At 63.7% G+C, this 16,312-nt stretch overlaps 1 protein-coding gene across 5 annotated transcripts in view; it reads left to right on the top strand.

Annotated features, from left to right (window-relative positions):
* Vav2 (vav guanine nucleotide exchange factor 2) overlaps positions 1–16,312 on the top strand; it is a 141,378-nt gene that overhangs the window by 76,252 nt on the left and 48,814 nt on the right. For all 5 annotated transcript variants that reach the window (XM_047524711.1, XM_047524710.1, XM_047524709.1 and 2 more), the window contains exon 3: positions 227–285. In XM_047524711.1, the coding sequence (XP_047380667.1) occupies positions 227–285 (59 nt within the window). The remainder of the gene's footprint in view (positions 1–226; positions 286–16,312) is intronic.

Raw genomic sequence — 16,312 nt, 5'->3', positions numbered from 1 at the left:
GGCACCGTGCTGGGAGCACTGAGGTGGCCCTCAGCAAATATTAGTGCAGCAAAAGGACGATTTTGCACAATAAATTCAAAGTAGGTGTCTAGATGAAGACGCTTTCTCTCCGGGATGAGATGTGCTTCGCCACTGGTGCTCAGTGCCCGTAAGACACTCGATTAGGGTTTTACGGTGGCCTTGTGGTTGCTTGTGACATCACAGGACGCTCTCTTGTCTCCCGCAGGTCATCTCTGCGGTGTCCCGACTGTCCCTGCACAGCATCGCCCAGAACAAAGGCATCAGGTGAGCTCCTGGGGGTGCAGGACGGGCCTCGGGGTCTGCGAGTGGGTCAGAGGGTGGGTTTACGCGGACGTCCCGAGTCACCTCGATGGTGGATTTTCAGCGCATGGCGGAGTCGCCTGTCACGGCGGCTGGAGGGGTGTGGAGGAGGGGCTGCAGCCCACTCCAGGGGAATCTCGCAGGCGTGTTCCTGACGGCTGCAAAATCGCTTTTGAGTTGGGTAATAAGGTCAGCAGATTAATCCTTTCACAGATGATCGCGCACCTAAAGGCACCCTGCGCAGTGCAGTGGGGCTCTGGTGCCAGTGAGGTCGCGGGGGAGGGCTTGCAGGGAGGGCCTGGGCTCCGTGTCCTGGCCTTGGGGGCAGTGAGTCTCTGGACGGGCCTGAGGACCCACCTAAGGGATCGCTGGGCTTTCTGGTTGATTCTGCGTGGGTTGCCAAGTTCCGTCTCAGGTTCCCAGACCCTGGCCAGGCCTGTCCCTGACTGGTGGGTGGGACACCAAGGCATGGGTGAGGGAGGGCAGCCCTGGCTGCCATGGATGCCAGCCCCCATCTGTGGGTCAGGGAGGTGGTCTTGGCGATGGGGTCTGGGTCTGGAGGGAACCTGTGCAGGCAGGCCTTCCTGCTGTGCCTGGGCATTGCCTGAGGACACAGGCCAGCTGGGTGAGATGAGACCAGAGTGACAGAAAGGCCCCTCCCCGGAGCCCCATGGTGGGTCACACCTGAGTGTAAGTGACCCTGAGCGGGGAGAGGGCTGTGGGCACTGCGATGTCCCCGGGACACCGTGTCCCAGGCTGGAGTCCTGGGATGTGCGTCAGGCTGGCTCAGGTGCAGAGTCACGGAGCAGGTGGAATCTGCTGGTGGACCTGGGTTCTCAGAGGACTTAGCTGTTCCTTTGAACACAGTTTTTCTTTTTTAAAATGCCAGTCATGGGATGGACCATTTAAAAATGTTTTCCGATAAAATATTAAGCAGAGAGGAAGAGAGGAAAGGGTGTTTACAGCTCCCCGTGACGCAGAGAACGACAGGCCACCAGCCCTGCCAGGTGCTCTCTGGAACGTGCTCGTGGGGCCCAGCCACCGAGCTGGCACTGGATGGTTTTAGCTGCGGCGAGGTCTGTAGCAGGAACCCCTTAGAAGTGAACGAAACTTATCGTTTCTGGGTACAAAGACTGTGTGGTTTGGGGGTTTTTGTTTCTGGAACTGGTAGAGGGTGGGTGTCCCCTGTCTTGACCTTGGAGGCGCATGGGCTTCCTGCCTGCTTCCGGCTCTCTGCCTTTGTTCACAGAGACGAGAGGGGATTCCCGCGTCGAGGGCAGCGCTCTGCCTCGGCACCACGTCCAGAGCGGCCTCTCCTCCCAAAGCATCACACACTCTCCCCAATGGAGTCCTGGCCTCTGTCAGACGAGCCTAACCCAGTGACGTTCCGGGGACGGTGGCCCTCCTGACCCTGGGTGTGGTCCGGCTGCGGAGCCTGCCCTTCTCTGGGCTGCAGCTGAATGCAGTTCTGGGTCGAGGCCGAGCCCCCTTTCCCCTCTGACGCCCCTGGTCTCCCAGCTGAGGCTCCGCTCGTCCGGCTCAGGGGCCGTTCCCAGGGGTTGGGTTGGGGGCGAGACCCAGTGGAGGCAGCTGGCCTGCATCTGTCCGGGGTGTGGGAGGAGGAGGCCCCTCGAGGGCAGGTGGGTGGGTGATGCCTGCAGCCCCTCTTTGCTCCCACATCTCCCCAGATGCTCCCCGAGCTGCATGGGCAGGGAGGCCCTGCTTGCTGCCCTGGCCTGCAGGGCAGTTGTGGATGGAAGCCACATCTCCCCCCTCTGGCCAGGGAGGCAGCTGGATCGGGGAAGGACAGTGGGGCGGTGAGCAGAGGGGTGAAGGGCCAGCTGCAGTCTTGGCCCTGGCCTGAGCCCGCACCCCGGTGAGCTGGGCCAGCCCCGGTGCCTCTGAGTCTTTGGGGAGGACACAGCTTCTCAGGGCTCAGAGGCTGTAGACCCTTAGCTGGGCGCCGGACCCAGGGCAGGGCTTGGTAGCTTGTTCTCATGACGTGGCAGTGCGTTTGGGGTCCCCAGGCCCACCCTGTTCCATGGCCCAGCTGAAGGCCTCTCAGGAAGTGGGACTGTTACGGTCTGCACAAGCGAGAACACTGACCAGAGCCACAGGCGCAGGAGGCGGGGGTTCTGTGGGTGTGACCCTGGCCAGCAGCCCAGTGTGACCATAGGCACCTGGAGTCGCCCAGAGTACTGTGCCCTGTCAGGGTGTATTGAGGGTCAGTCACTTAGCCTCCGGCCCCTGGAGGCCCACCTGACACTGTGGAGCAGGGCTCACCACGAGTCCCTGTGGAGCGAAGGCCTGTGGGGCCCGAGGCCCGAGGTAAGGACTCCTGCAGGCAGGTGGCTCTGGGCTTGCAGGTGGAGGGGCCACCCAGGAGCCCGGGAGGGATGGGCCTTCCTCTGGGCACCAGGTGGGCTGGGGATCCACACCCGTCCTCGCCCTGCGGCCCTGGGGATGGGGCTGTCAGTTCACTTACCCGCCGTAAGCTCAGGATGCTCCAGGCACCCTGCTCCCTCCTCCCTGTCCTCCGCCACCAGGACTGGGACTCTCGGGACCCGGGCGAGCCTGGGCTGCCACCAAGGCTGCGCGACGCCCGCCAAACTCTTCACTGAAACACGCGTCTGTGCTGTTAACTAGCTGGAGGGTTTGTTCAGCCATGGCTTCCCATCTTGGGAACCCACATGCCAGGCGCACCTCCGAGGACTCTCCTGGACTTCTGGTGGCCGCAGAGGAGCCCAGTGTGCGCCTGCTGTAAAAAAAGATCCCCTCTGGAGCGCTCACTCTGCACAACCAGCAGATTGGCCCCAGCAGCCCCACTGCCCATGAATCGGAGACTTAACCGCAGAGCCCACCCTGGTGCTGGCAGGGGCTCAGATGCCAGGGGTGGGTGGGGGGAGGAGCAGGCAGCCCAGGTGTGTGAGGTGGGGTCCTTGTGTCCAGAGTCCACCCTGCAGCTTGGGGCAGAGCATCATGCTCTGCACGGTGGGAGTGAGAGGAGACCAAGGGCGGAGCCTTTTGAAGCCCAGAGGTGCCTGGGGTCCAGGCCCACGCAGGAGGCCCCGTCAGTTCAGTGACAGGCAGGTGCTCTCAGAACTGCTGTCTCTTCTTCGATAGGCTGGAACGCTGCCCTGCCTTGAGAGGTTGCGGGGGGTCCGTGTGTGCTCGCTGGTGGAGGCTGGCCACGCAGGAGGGCTCAGTGGTGACCCCCAGAATACGGCAGCCTCCTGCGCGCTGCGAGTGTGCTGGGAAAAGGTTCTCACCGTTGTGATTGAATCTATCGTGGCAAGAGGGAGACAGGAAGGTCAGGGCTCATGACGAGGGAGTGGACTGAGGCCATGGGACACAGGCAGTGTCAGAGCTGGGAAAGGACAGGGACAGTCCTCCGGGCACTCCTGAGTGTCCTCTTGGCCCCAGCATTGAGAGGCAGTCAGTGGGTGTTGTGTCAAGCCGCCGTCCAGGGTGTCCAGCAGCAGGGACTCATGCAGACTTGTGCACAGGCACGGGCTCCTCAGGAGGGCCGAGGCGTCACGCAGGACAGGTGTGTGGGGACCTGCCACAGGTGTGGGGGGCCCTGCGGGTGTCGGTCTGCTCCCGGGGCCAAACTGGCTTCCATCCCTGCTGCCCAGTCCTGACCCAGCCCACCACCCTCTCTTCTGCTTCCTGACTGAGGTGAGACTCATGTGAAGGTGGCCTCTTTCAAGCCACAGTTCAGAACATTCATGACTTAGTTCCAGAACATTCTCATACCTTGGAAGGGGACCCCCGGAAGGGTCACTCCTTGCCCGGTCCCTAGCACCCCTGCTCTCTCTCTGGCTCTGCTGCCCTGGACACGTGAGAGCTGAGCCGCACGACGTGTCTGGCTTCTCTTGGGAACATGTTTTCGAGGTTCCTGTGTCCGTCGCAGGGCTCAGCACTTTGTTCTCTAAGACTGACAGTCCACTTGTGGACAGGCCGCTAGCTGCTTGCTGTTCATCTCTGGATGGGCCTCTAGGTGTGCCCACCTCGGGGTGACCGTGAGCAGTCCTGCAGTGCCGCGGGCTGGGCAGGGCTCGGATCAGGGTCAGGCGGAGGGTGGGGCGGGAGACACCGAGTCGGCAGGACCTGGGAGCTGGAACCTCCTCTTCCAGTTTGGAGTGGATTCTCAGAACTTCAGACACACCCGTGTCCAAATCTAAGGGCAACAGAACATTCGGAACTAAAAACAAATGCCTTACTTTTGACTGGTGCCTCACGGAACCCGATCTTGGGTCTCACTGTGCAGGACGGGCTCCGCCCGAGCCCTGAGCCTCCCTCGGGAGGGCCAGACCAAGAGGCAGCAAGCCAACTTTGTTTCCCACCTCTCCTTCCTTTCCTGCCTTCCTTTCTGCAGTGGCTGGGAGGCCACCGAACTGTGCCTTGCTGGGCAGCCAGGATAATGGACGGTGCATCCCTGTGGGTCGCAGGGGCGGCACCCTTGACCTCCTGCCCCGACCGTGTTTCAGGAAGGTTTGAATCATCTAAAAGGTGCCAGATGCGTCCCAGGAGAGACCTGTGTCTGGAGGTCCTGCGCACCCTGAAGGCCACGGACCCTTCAGCTTACCTGCGGCCACCTGGATGGAGGCCCACCATTCCCACCCGTCAGCGGCCCTGGCCAGGGCAGAGGGTCTGACAGCCCCTTCTCCTGGAGCTGCCCCTCATCAGGAGACATGACCTGTCTCCTGGGTACAGCGTCCCCTCTCATTGGCCCCTCCAGGTGGATGACACCCTTCCCAGCTGGCTGCCTAGCTCATCCCAGGCCACTGGATTTGCACGGGAGGTGACAGTTTCCTCTACTTAGCAAGATGGTTTGATTGTCCCACCTGGTGGCACCAAGCGTCCTGGCCACCTGGCCCTGGCAGTTCTGCTGCAGGGGCCCCGCTGGGCTGCGTGGCTTCCTCAGGAGAGCAGCGGGGTTGGCAGGGGTGGGTGGCAAATGTTAGGACGTTGAATTCCTTCCCTGCCTCTGAGTTGTTGGGCGTCTAGCCTGTGGTCTGGCCTCCTGGGGCAGGTGGCCAGCTCTCTGGACGAGCTTACAGAGGTCTGCCTCCCAACCTGCTGCCCCACTTGCCTGGTCAGTAGCAGCCAGTTGGCAGCTTGGGGCAGCGGACACGGTGTATTCACACTTACGCACTCGTGCCTTATCTCTGTACCGTGGGCTCCTGAGCAGGCCCAGGGCCTGCTCATCACACGCCCCGGTGTTTGGCAGCTGGATCTGCACACAGGGATCAGGCCAGCTGGACTTGCCCGATGTTCTGGTTTCTCCCCGGGTTGCTGGTTCTGGAAGGGTGGGGACGGTGGTGCTCATGGTGAAGGCAGGGTGCGGGGAGCGGGTGTCCCGTCTGGGCGGTGCTGGGTGGGAGAGCCCAGGGCAGTCAGGCCGGGTGGCTTTGTTTTGTTTTTTTTTTTCTGGTTTAAGAATTCTGGAAACTGAGGCCCAGAGTCCCTCTCCTGAGGTCCCTTCGGGTGGAGACAGGCCTTGTGGCCATTGGCTCATCTGTCCCTCAGCTCATTCCTTCCTCCTTCCTGCATTCTGGTCCTGGCACGCGTCCCTGGCCAGTGTGGCCACAGGGTCTGTTCTTTAGGCTACCCTCCAGCACCAGGAGCTCATGTAGGGAGAGGACACTGGCCACTGGCCACACACAGGCGAAGGAGCCCCCACAGCCTGTCTGTCGGCCCTGGCACCGAGGAGCAGCCAGTGGAGAGCAGCTGGGTGGTGGTTCTCAGCGAGGCCTGCGACACCAGGTCCACGCCCCCGGGTGGGCCTGGGCAGGGGGTGTAGGGTGGGTGGTGGCCCTGGGCAGGGGGGTGTGAGGTGCGTGGTGGCCCCAGGCAGGGGGGCAGGGGGCGTAGGGGTTGTTAGTGGCCCCGGGCAGGGGGGCAGAGGGACGTGAGGTGGGTGGTGGCCCCGGGCAGGGGGGCAGGGGGACGTGAGGTGGGTGGTGGCCCTGGGCTGGGGGGCAGGGGGGCGTAGGGGTGGGTGGTGGCCCCGGGCAGGGGGGCAGGGGGCGTAGGGGTGGGTGGTGGCCCCCTCATGTTCCCTGGAAACTGGGTGGGTTCTTATTGGGAAAAGGGCTTTTGCAGAGGTAATTCAGGATCGTAGGTAGGGTCTTCTGGGTTACCTGGGGCCTGAGTCCACAGACAAGTGTCCTCACAGGAGACCCACAGAGGAGAGACAGAAGAGGCCACGTGAACCTGGCGGCAGGGGTGGGATGGTGCAGCCAGGAGCCCCACCAGCAGCCAGAGGAGGCAGGAGCCGCCCTCCCCTGGAGCCTGCGGGAGGAGTGGGCCTGCAGCACCTGGATTCCAGGCTTCAGGCCTCTGGCTGTGGTCCTAGGATGTGGTGGCTCCAGGGAACCTGAAGAGCATGGGGAGGGTCCCTCGATGGTGCCCCAGCCCCTCGTGTGCCTGGGGACAGGGTTAGGGTTTTGGGGGCCAGTCAGCACGGTGGCGAGCCCTGGCCCAGTGCTGCCCAATCCCTGGGTGCCCATGAGGCAGTTGGGAGGAAGGTTTGGGTTTCCAGGATCCCCTCTCTGGTTAGGAGGGACAGTAAGGGTGAACCTGCAAGGATGGTGACCTCCTCGTTCCTCAGCCTCTGGACAGCAGAACTGCCTGTGCCTGGTCATCGACACTGAAGCCCCAGTGTCCAGCCCTGTCCTTTCCCCTGGGAGGGGCGATAGTCTCACTCTGCAGAAGGCAAAGCAGACAACAGCGCCCGTCTCTACTCCTATTCACCTGGGCAGCCATGGACCCTCAGTGGCGCCCTTTCGGAGACCAGAAGGCTGGCCGTGTCTTGCACTGGGATCTGTGAGGTCCTCAGAAGTCCTCTCAGGTGACGGTCTGGGAGGCGGTTGGTAGAGGGCTCCTCCCTGCCGCTCCCACCACCCCTTCCACCAGGGTTGCCTCACCTTGTCCCTGAAGGGTCTTGAGCAGTAGGCTGAATGTCACGGTGGCCACCTGTGGCCGTCACCTGCTGTCCCTCCTCTGCGTGTGTGCTGCTTCTGTTGGTCGGGGACCCGGTTCTGAGATGGCAACAAATGGCCCTGAGACCCAGTAACTCAGCAGCCCAGCGTGTCTTGCTCGCTGCAGGCTGGGTGTCAGCTGGGGGTCGGCTGAGTCCACCCCCTGTCTCTGAGCCCTGGCACTGGCTGGCGGAGAGCATCCCGCTGGCCTGCAGCCTCAGCCTGCAAGTTCCTGCATGTCCCCTTTGTCCATGTTCTGTGGCCAGTTTCCCTCCTTTGTTCACCTTGTTCATCTGTTTAATTTATCGTTATCTGTGACACCCGAGGGCTGGCCGGTCAGCCCAGGAGCGGGCACACTGTGGCCCTGGATCAGGAAGGAAGTACGCCCCCCGCCCGAGCTCGTCCCGCCCAGCCCCTCAGGAAGAACTGCCGTGCTGGAGTGTAGGCTTCCCACTTCCTTGCCCTTTAAAAACTAGTGACGTTAAATGTAAACCGGGGCCGGGGCGGTCACTCGGTGGTGGAGCGCCTGCCCAGCGTGTGGGAGGCCCTGTGTCCAGCCCAGCTCTGTGGAACGAGACAAAGCAAACCTCAGCAACCACAGGCGTCACCGACTTTAGATGCAGTTTTGGTTCATCTTGGTTGTTTTGGCCCTTTATAGAAAGGAAACTGCGAGAATCGTGTGGACACTCCCTCACTGTCCCGTGGGCAGCCAAGCCACAGCCTGTCACTGTGCCTTGCCTGGTGGGTGGCCACCCAGAGCCCCCTGCCCTCTCCTCCAGTGACCAGGCTTGCCCACGGCTGAATGTGGCCAGCATCAGCTCCTTGGCGACCGCTGTGACCTGGGAGTTGGAGTCTCAGCTCCCCTTGCAGAAGCGACAGCTGAGGGGTTTCTCTGGCCCAGGGCTGCCAGCTGGGTGGCCTGGCCCTGGGACTCTAGGATTGGGCCGGGGCATCTCTGGGCCCTTTCAGCTCAGGTCCTCTCAGGACAGGCCTGAGGGGCTGGGGACACTGGCCTCCCTGCTGACCCTGGGGGTAGGAGAGGCTCCATTCCCCTTGGGGGCTGTGGACAGGGAGGCCGCCAGGCACCTGCGGGTTTGCTCTCCACCACGCCGAGGCACAGTGCTGGCTTTGGGCCCCAGTCCTGGTGGGGATAGGTGGCCACAGTCTCCTGTTGGGTGAATTCCATTCTTGGAGCCCCCATTCCCTGAGCTGGGAGGGGCTGATGTCTCCCCAACTCGGGAACCTGATGGCTGTTGGGAGCAGCAGGGCCTGGAAGGAGCTGGGGTTCCAGGAGGTCACCCTGTTCTGATTGAAGCCAGGGCTGCAACCCACCACTGGGCTGTGAAGAAGACAGTTGCAGGCCTGCCTGCTGGCCCTCAGACTGACCGCTGACCTTCCTGGGACTGCCCACAGGCCCAGGGCTGGTGCCAACCAGAAGGGTCGAGGCCCACTTCTGTGTGCTGAGCTTCCAAACTGGGTGGCCCTCTTGGTGGACCTTGGGAGATCCGGGCCCATCCTGTCCTCACACAGGCCTCACGTAGCATGTAGCAGGCCCCTCCGGCCCCTCATTTTCCCAGCCCACCAGCTGGTTGTGTGCACCTACTGCGTGCAGCCTCCGAGCGGCCCCTGGTTCTGGGGGAGACGGGTCTCAGGGTGGGGTGACGAGCCACTCCCAGGTGTGTGCTGTTGTCCCAGGGGCTGTTGAGCCAGGCTGGTGACAGGGAGGCCTGGATAGGGAGGGAGGCGGTGGCAGTCTCTCCTTCGTGGGGTGGGAGACCCTGGGCCAGTGACCTCTGAGGATTTGTGCAAAGCCCTCCTGGCCCCATGTGGCCTGTTGGGACTCCAGAGCAGAGGCTGGGAAGGTGAGGGGTGGCTGTGGACGTCCAGGTGGGAGTGAGGGCTGATGGCCAACAGGAGGAGCCAGGCAGGTGTGGGCGGGACAGGGGCCCTCTGGCGTGGCATCCCTGTGCATGGTGTAGGATCTGGCTCCTGGCAGCTCTGCCGTTCCTGGACGGTTTCCTGGGCAGCTTTCACCACTCTCTGGCCTTGGCATGCCCCCTGGGGGGAGACAGGAAGGCCCTGTGGTGGGGCCACGGTCAGCCCACGTCCTGCGCCCCCTCTCGTTCATGAATGCAGAGGAGGCTCGAGTGACCGGGGCCCTCTCAGCTGGGTGGGTGCGCCTGTCCCCCGTGCCCCACCAGGGTCTCGTCTGACTGGGCAGAGGCTGTGTCTCTGCCTGGGACTGTTGGGCAGTCACTGTGGTGCTGTAGGTCTGCCAGCTCTCTCCTGGGGAAGCTGACCAGGGGGGCTGACCTCCTTCCTGCTTCTCTCAGAGTCTGCCTGCTGGAGTGCCGGCTGATGGGTTAGTGACGTCGGCCACGCTCAGAGGGCCGGGCTCTGGGCTTGCCATCCCCGTGACAGCGATCCCCTGAGGGAGCGGTCTCTGGTCTCCGAAGCCCGCCAAGGCCAAGGCCACCAGGCTGACCCTTCATTTCCCAGCAAGCCTGCAGGACGTGGGGGGAGGGGACAAGAGGGCTCCCAGCGGTTGTGTCACGCCGGTCCCCTGGGCTCAGAGAGGGAGGGGTCTTGCCTGAGGTCACAGGGAACCTCCCCAGTAGGTGCAGCCTGCATGGCGAGCTCTCCACGTCTGTGCCAAGACTGCTGGTGGAGGCCTTTCCTCGGGCCCCCGTGTGGGTGGGAGCCGATGCTGCAGGGAACACCAGGCTCACACAGTCAGGTTTCTTCCTCTGGACTCTCGGGGGCTCTCCCCTGTGCTGCTGGGAAAGGCCCGCGCCAGGTCACTGCAGGGAGGACCCCTCATGGCTGTAGAGGAGAAAGGGCGTCCATTCCAGCAGCGCTGGGTGTCCCATCCTCAGAGCAAGACTGAGCTGCCCTGTGGGAGCTGCCAGGGACCTGGAGCAGTTTGGGGCTGTGGAGGCACTGCTGGACCTGGAGGCTGAGCTGCAGGATAGGAGGCTGGGCCTCTGTCCTCATCCATGGTCGGGAATCTTGGGCAGGCACACACCTCAGCCTCAGTTTCCTTCTGTGTGTGGGACCTGCCGGTCCCAGTGACCCCTCATTGGTCCATCCCTCTGCCCGGCAGGGCCGAGCTCAGTGCAGGCTCTCCAGGCCCAGGGCAGCAGAATGTGGGCTGTCCAGGTCCTGCCCAGGGCAGGGACCATGCTGCAGTGTGTTTGCAGCAACAGAAGCACCCAGAGGCCCAGCGTGCTGTCCTGGGCGGGGCTCTGCAGGCGGTAGCTCTGCAGCCTCCCTGCTGGCCTGCCCCGCCATCATGTGGGCAGGCCCCAGGGCCTCCTGTTGCCCCTGGACGTGTGCTAAGTGCTCATCCAGGCGGGATGCGGGTGGGGTTTTCCCCTGGGAGGAAGCCCCGTTGTGTGGCCGGCGAGGCAGTGTGGCAGCAGGACCGGGACGCGCTGGCCTTTCCCCTCCAGGCTGCCGCCCGGTGCAGGGCACTTCTTTCTTGCCCGTGAGGTCTGCGGGTCCTCCTCTGCCTTGTGGGATTTTGGAAGCAGCCTTGCTGGGCTTGGGGTCCCTCGGGGTCTCTCTGCTGTGGCTCTGTGGTGGTCTTGGGTCCCCAGGGCCTGGAGCTGGCCCTGCCCTGGCTCCCTCACGCCTGCGGGGACTCCTGGACGGAGGTCAGGGCCCACCTCCCAGCCCCTCTTGCTTCTCCTGGACCGGGGTCAAAGGTCTCGGTGGCTCACAGGGCCACAGGCCCTTTCGCAGGCCACACTTGGGCTCCTCCACCCTCGTGTCCCCACTGCCGCCTCCCGTCCTACCTCAGGCCATGTCATCCTTCCCTCCCCTCCTTCACAGGTCCCTGAGAGGCAGGAGGCGCGTCCCCCTCTACCTGCATGTCAGCTGGTGCTGGGGCTCGGTTCCCGCAGGCACGGAGGCCGGGGCCTGGCCGGGATTCCTGCCGCAGCCTGCCTGGCTCCAGGCCAGCTCCCCTTCCGCCTTCTCCGAGAAGCCCTCCCTGTGTGTCCCCAGGCCGGGCCGCCCTCCGCCTGCTAGTGCTCTCTGTGCCTGTCCCACGCCCTTGGCCGCGCGGTGCCTTCAGGGAGGGGACAGGCCTGCTCATCTCCGAGGTGGGCGCACTGCGTGGGTGTGGCGCTCCTCCCCTAGGTGCCCGTCTGGATGGGTGTCAGTCGACCCGGGAGATGAGGTCCCTCCTGGCTGGTTCCGATGGTTGAGGCCGTTTAGCGGGAGAGCAGTTTTAATAAGCAAGACCCCGGGGCCTCAAGCCTCCCTGCCAATTAGAGGGCTGTGCCAGGTGCCTCTTTGAATAATTAAAGGGGCCTGTGGGTCTTGGGGCTGCAGCTCCTGACGTCCCTTTCAGGTTTGTCTGACTGCGGTTCCCCAGAGAGCAGTGCCAGAGGAGCCTGGCGCCCACTTCCCATGCTCTGGGCAGGGGCACAGGGCCCAGCTCCTGCACCTTGGTCTTCGTACACCTGAATGAGGGACCCCTGAACCCTAGGGCAGCCTGGCACCACCCCTGTCCCCTGCCCCAGCCTGATTGTGGAGCTGGACCTGGGGTAGGGAGCTGAGAGCCAGCCAGGGCCCCACCACAGTGTCCACTAGAACCCTAGGCAGTGTTGCCTACCACATGCAGGTCTGGGTGACCAGCTTGTCCCCGCTTCAGGGCTAACAGTCCCTAATCCCAAGACACCCCTCAGGCCCAGGCAACCGGGACGGTTGGTCACTGCAGGCCAGAGCTGGGCACACCGGGGCCCTGAGGCTGAGGTTGTCCTCGGGTGCTGTGAGCTGGTCTCCCTCCAGGATGGAAACCAGGGCCCTGCTCCTGTCCCTTGTCTCTGCGGGCACTGGGCTGGGCCTGGGGAGACGGGGCATCTGAGGGCTGCTCTGCCGCTCGCCGTGAACACCCCTGGGGATGGCCCCGTGAAGGCACGGGAGCCGCGTTCTCCCTGCACAGGCCAAGAGCAGGCCAAGGAGGCTGGTGACGGCCGCCTGAAATGCCCACAGACTGCCAAGCAGACACCAGGTCCGTATTCTGAGCTCAGCTGGGCAGAGCCCAGCCCTGACCCAAAGCTTCAGTACCTTCCAGAACCAGGACCTTTATTTCAGGCCATGCTATTTTTCAGCTGCATCGTGGGGCCAGGGAGGAGCAGGCCTGCCTGGCCCCAGCAGGGCAGAGGAGCTCCTGGGACTTGGGAGCACTGGGCGATTTCGACGGAAGCCATGTGTCCTGGGGCGCTGGCTGGAGGAGAGCTCCCGGTGCCCACAGAGGTAGGGGCCACGGACTCGGGCTGGGTGCTCAGAGTGGGCTGTGGGGTGCTGGCTGAGGGCAGGGGCTGCCTGCATCTTAACACCCGTGGTCACAAGCCTTGTCCCAGGCAGACCGTGTACCCCTGCTCCCATCCTGCAGCTGGGGAAACCGAGGCCAGGCGGGCACAGCCAGCCTTCATGCACCACCCGCCGGCCTCCCCTCAGAGGAACGCGCTTCTCCCCTGTGCTGTTTCCAGGGTGTGTGGGGGTGGACCATGGGCAGTGGCCTGGCTCTGGCCAGGGTGGTTGCAGAGGGCGACCCAGGGATGCGGTCACACCCGCCCTGCGGGTCTGTGTGTTCAGAGCTGAGGGGTCCCTGCTCTGCTGGAGGGTCCAGGGAAGCCCCGCATGGTGGGGCACTGGGTTAGACACAGTCGTGCGGAGGAGCCTGCTGCCAGCTGGGGTCAGCGAGCCCCGCGCTGCTCCCCGGCTGGCTGTGCAGCAACGGGAAGGTCAGGAGGGCTTGGGGCTCCCGTAGTGAGCGGCCCCAGCCCCTCCCAGGCTGTACCTCCTGACGTTGGCGCCCACCTCGCGGTCCCAGGCCCTCGCCAAAGCACTGGAGGATGTGAAGCTGACCAGTCCCTGCTAGAACTCTGGCACTGGACCCGCCTCTGAAGGAGGGCGGCTGTGTTTGGGGTTCTGTCCTTGGCTTCTGGGTTCGTCTTACCAGATCTGGCCTCCAGCGAGCACCTCTGGCCTCCCAGGAAGCGGCCCCCACCCACTGAGGGCTGGTCCTCCTCCGCACCCTCTGCCCCAGGAGCCCCGGGCGCTGCCTCCCTCTGGCCCTGGGTCCTTTCCCCACGCACCTGCACGTGGGGCGCTGGGCGCACACTGTGCAGGGCAGTCACAGGAGTCCTGAGGGCAGGGCCAGAGCGCCCTGTGCCTGCTCCCTGGAGCCATGGCGAGCAGCTGTGGTCAGCGGGGAGGAGGTGCCCTGTGAGCAGCTGAGGAAGGAGGGCAGTGGGGCAGCACATTGGAGTTACTGGGCCGTGGGGTCCTGCTTCCTCTGTTTGGTATTTGGGTTTGGGCCAAGTGCCACTAGCTGTCCTGTCTTCAGGTCTTTGTTCCCTGGGTGGCGATCCCTCTGGTCCTGGGGGCCACTGGGACTGATTGTCCCGTGCAGATGGGCCGCAGCAGCTGGGGCTGAGGCTGGCTTCGGAAAAAGGCCCTCGGGGAGGGTGGGGATGCTGAGGAAGCCTGGGGGTGTCCTGCGTCGGGCTGCTGGGGCAGGGGCTGTGCTGGCCATGGGTGGGTCAGCCCTGTGCTGTTCTAGTGTCCGGCACTGATGGAAGTGGACCTGGGCAGGTCCACAGGTCTCCCTGTGAGCTGGGTTTGCACTGAGCCCTGAGGGGTGTGGGGCTCGGGTGTGTGGGAGAGTGGGGCCCACAGAGCACTGGAGCTGCAGAGAGTGTGGTGGAGGGCCGAGCTGGTAGGCTCCCCTCCCCACCTCGAAGCCATGCCCCCGAGGCAGCGCACCGAGCCCTCCAGTCCCCATCAGGCTCCCCACTCCTGGCCGAGGCCTGTCTTTGGTGGTGGCAGAAATGAATCGGATTTGCAGCTCTGTTCTCAAGGGTCTTCGTGGCCTCAAATGGTGACGCTAGGGTAGGAGTAGTGGGCTTTGTGCGCAGCAGTGTTGTTCTTTTGACTTTGATTCCTATTTATCTCTGAGGAGTAGAGCAGGCCCAGGAGAGGAGAACCAGGGCTGAGCCCAGGCACTGAGGGGACAGGGGACAGGGAAACCAGGAGAATCCTGCCTGCAAGGCAATTGGAAAAGAAAAGCAGACCAAAGAATTGGGAATTACCCTCACGTCTTGTTTTAGAGGGCGCCACTGGTCTTGAAGGAGAGCTGGTGCAGGCATGGGAGGGGAGGGCAGGGGCTCGCAGGTCCCCCAGCCCTCCGGCAGTGAAGGGGCTGGGCGAGGACAGGTGGGGGACACCACAGCTCCTCTGTGGGTCCTGCTGGGTGCAGGTCATCCTGCCAGCCCACACTCCTCTTCAGGTCGCTCCGGACAGGGTGCCATGATCTTCATTTTCCAGGGAAACAGAGTCAGAGAAGTTAAGTGTCTAGGCTGAGGTCACACAGTGGGTGGAGAACCTGGGGCTCAGACCTGGGCTCGCCTAACCTGAAGCCTCTCTTCTGCTCCCTGCCCCTGGCTCAGCCCACCTGGCAGGGCAGGTGGGTCTCACCTGGAGGCCGAGTCTAGGAGGAGGGAGCCCTGGGCCGAGAGCGTTGGCTGCAGCGTAGATGCCCGCTGGGGCCAGGTGCCGCACCTGCCGCCGCATGGAGCCGGCTGTTTCCTCCCTGACCAATTAGTAGGTGGCCCCTGGAAGTGGGTCCCCGAGTCCCCTGCTGTGCTGTCCCCCAAACACCCCGTGTTGGCGTTTGAACGAGACCCAGTGCTTGCGTCATGGAGGGAAGGGCCCCCACGGCCCCCGTCGTTCGTCCGCATCCTTACCCACCACGCTCGTAGGAAGGGAGCGGATCCTGAAGTTTTCCATGTATAGGTGAAGCTTGTTCTATAGGAATTTTGGTATTTTTTTCCTTACTAAGCCAAGAAAACCCTATGAAGCATATCAGAACATCTTGTGGTACCCCATAAACGTTCCAGTTTTGTTTTCGTGTATCCAAAATAAATTTAAATTTAAGACAAGTTGGAAAGAGCAGAAGTGGCTGAGGTGATGATTGGGGACGGCGGCGGTGCTCCTGAGTGGCGGTGGTGGCATGTGGGCAGGGGCCCTGGCAGCGGGCCCGTCACGTCCTGGCTGGCGGCCACACCTGCGCTCTGGGGCCGCCTGTGTGTTGCGGGGCCACTGCGGACCAGCCCAAGCGCCACGACCTCCTGCAGGGTCTGGGTCGGCCTCAGGCCTATAGGGGAAACGGTCCTGCAGGGCCCTCCTGGCTGAGGGTGCTGCTGCCATGGTGAGGGAGCCCACCAGGCAGGGCCAGGCCTGGCCACCCTGCCCTCTTGTTACTGCTGCCACAAAGCCACGGGGTGTGGGGACAGGGACAGTGACCTGGTCGATTGGTCCTGTGACCTCAGGCCTAGGCCCAGGTCATTGCGGGTCTGGGACAGGGCAGACTGGGCCTAGCCTCCAGCCCCTAGCCCAGTGGACTTGGTGCCCGACACAGGCCTCCTCGCTGGCAGGGCCACTGGAGCTACTGCCGGTCCTGCCGAGTCCCGGGCTGAGCCAGCGTCTGCCTGGCCCCAGGCCAGGGAGAAATCCCAGTTGGTACCTGGGCGGGCCAACTCCAGTGGGCTCCCGAGCTCGCTGGGCAGCAGCTTCCTTGGGAGCCCAGAGCAGTCACACCCGGGGCTGCAGGGAGACGTGGAGGGGCCGGCTGGCCTGTTCTGATTTGGTTTGTTTCGTTTAGTTTTGAATTTCCATGATCCATCAGTGCCGGGGACTGGAGCCTGGGTCTCGAGCTTGAGAGGCAAGCACTCTACGTGATGAGCTGTATCGCCAGCACGGCTGGCCTGTTCTGAAGGAGCGGTAGCCCCCGCCTCCTGGCCTTCTGTCTGTGCCCGCTGTCCCCTTGGCTGCTCTGGGGAGGTGTGCCTGTGGGGCCTGCCTGGCCTGTGCAGAGGACCAAGAGCAGCGCGATGCCTGGGGTTGCTGGAGGAGCCGAGGCCTCTCCTCCCGCTCCTCGGCCCTGCGGCTGGCCTGCGGGCCAGGCTGGCCCAGGCTGGAGAAGAGCAGCG

Source organism: Sciurus carolinensis, chromosome 14, assembly GCF_902686445.1.
Source record: "Sciurus carolinensis chromosome 14, mSciCar1.2, whole genome shotgun sequence".
NCBI lineage: Eukaryota > Metazoa > Chordata > Mammalia > Rodentia > Sciuridae > Sciurus > Sciurus carolinensis.
Note: the sequence above shows the minus strand (reverse complement) of the source record. Positions and strands in the feature narration are given on the sequence as shown.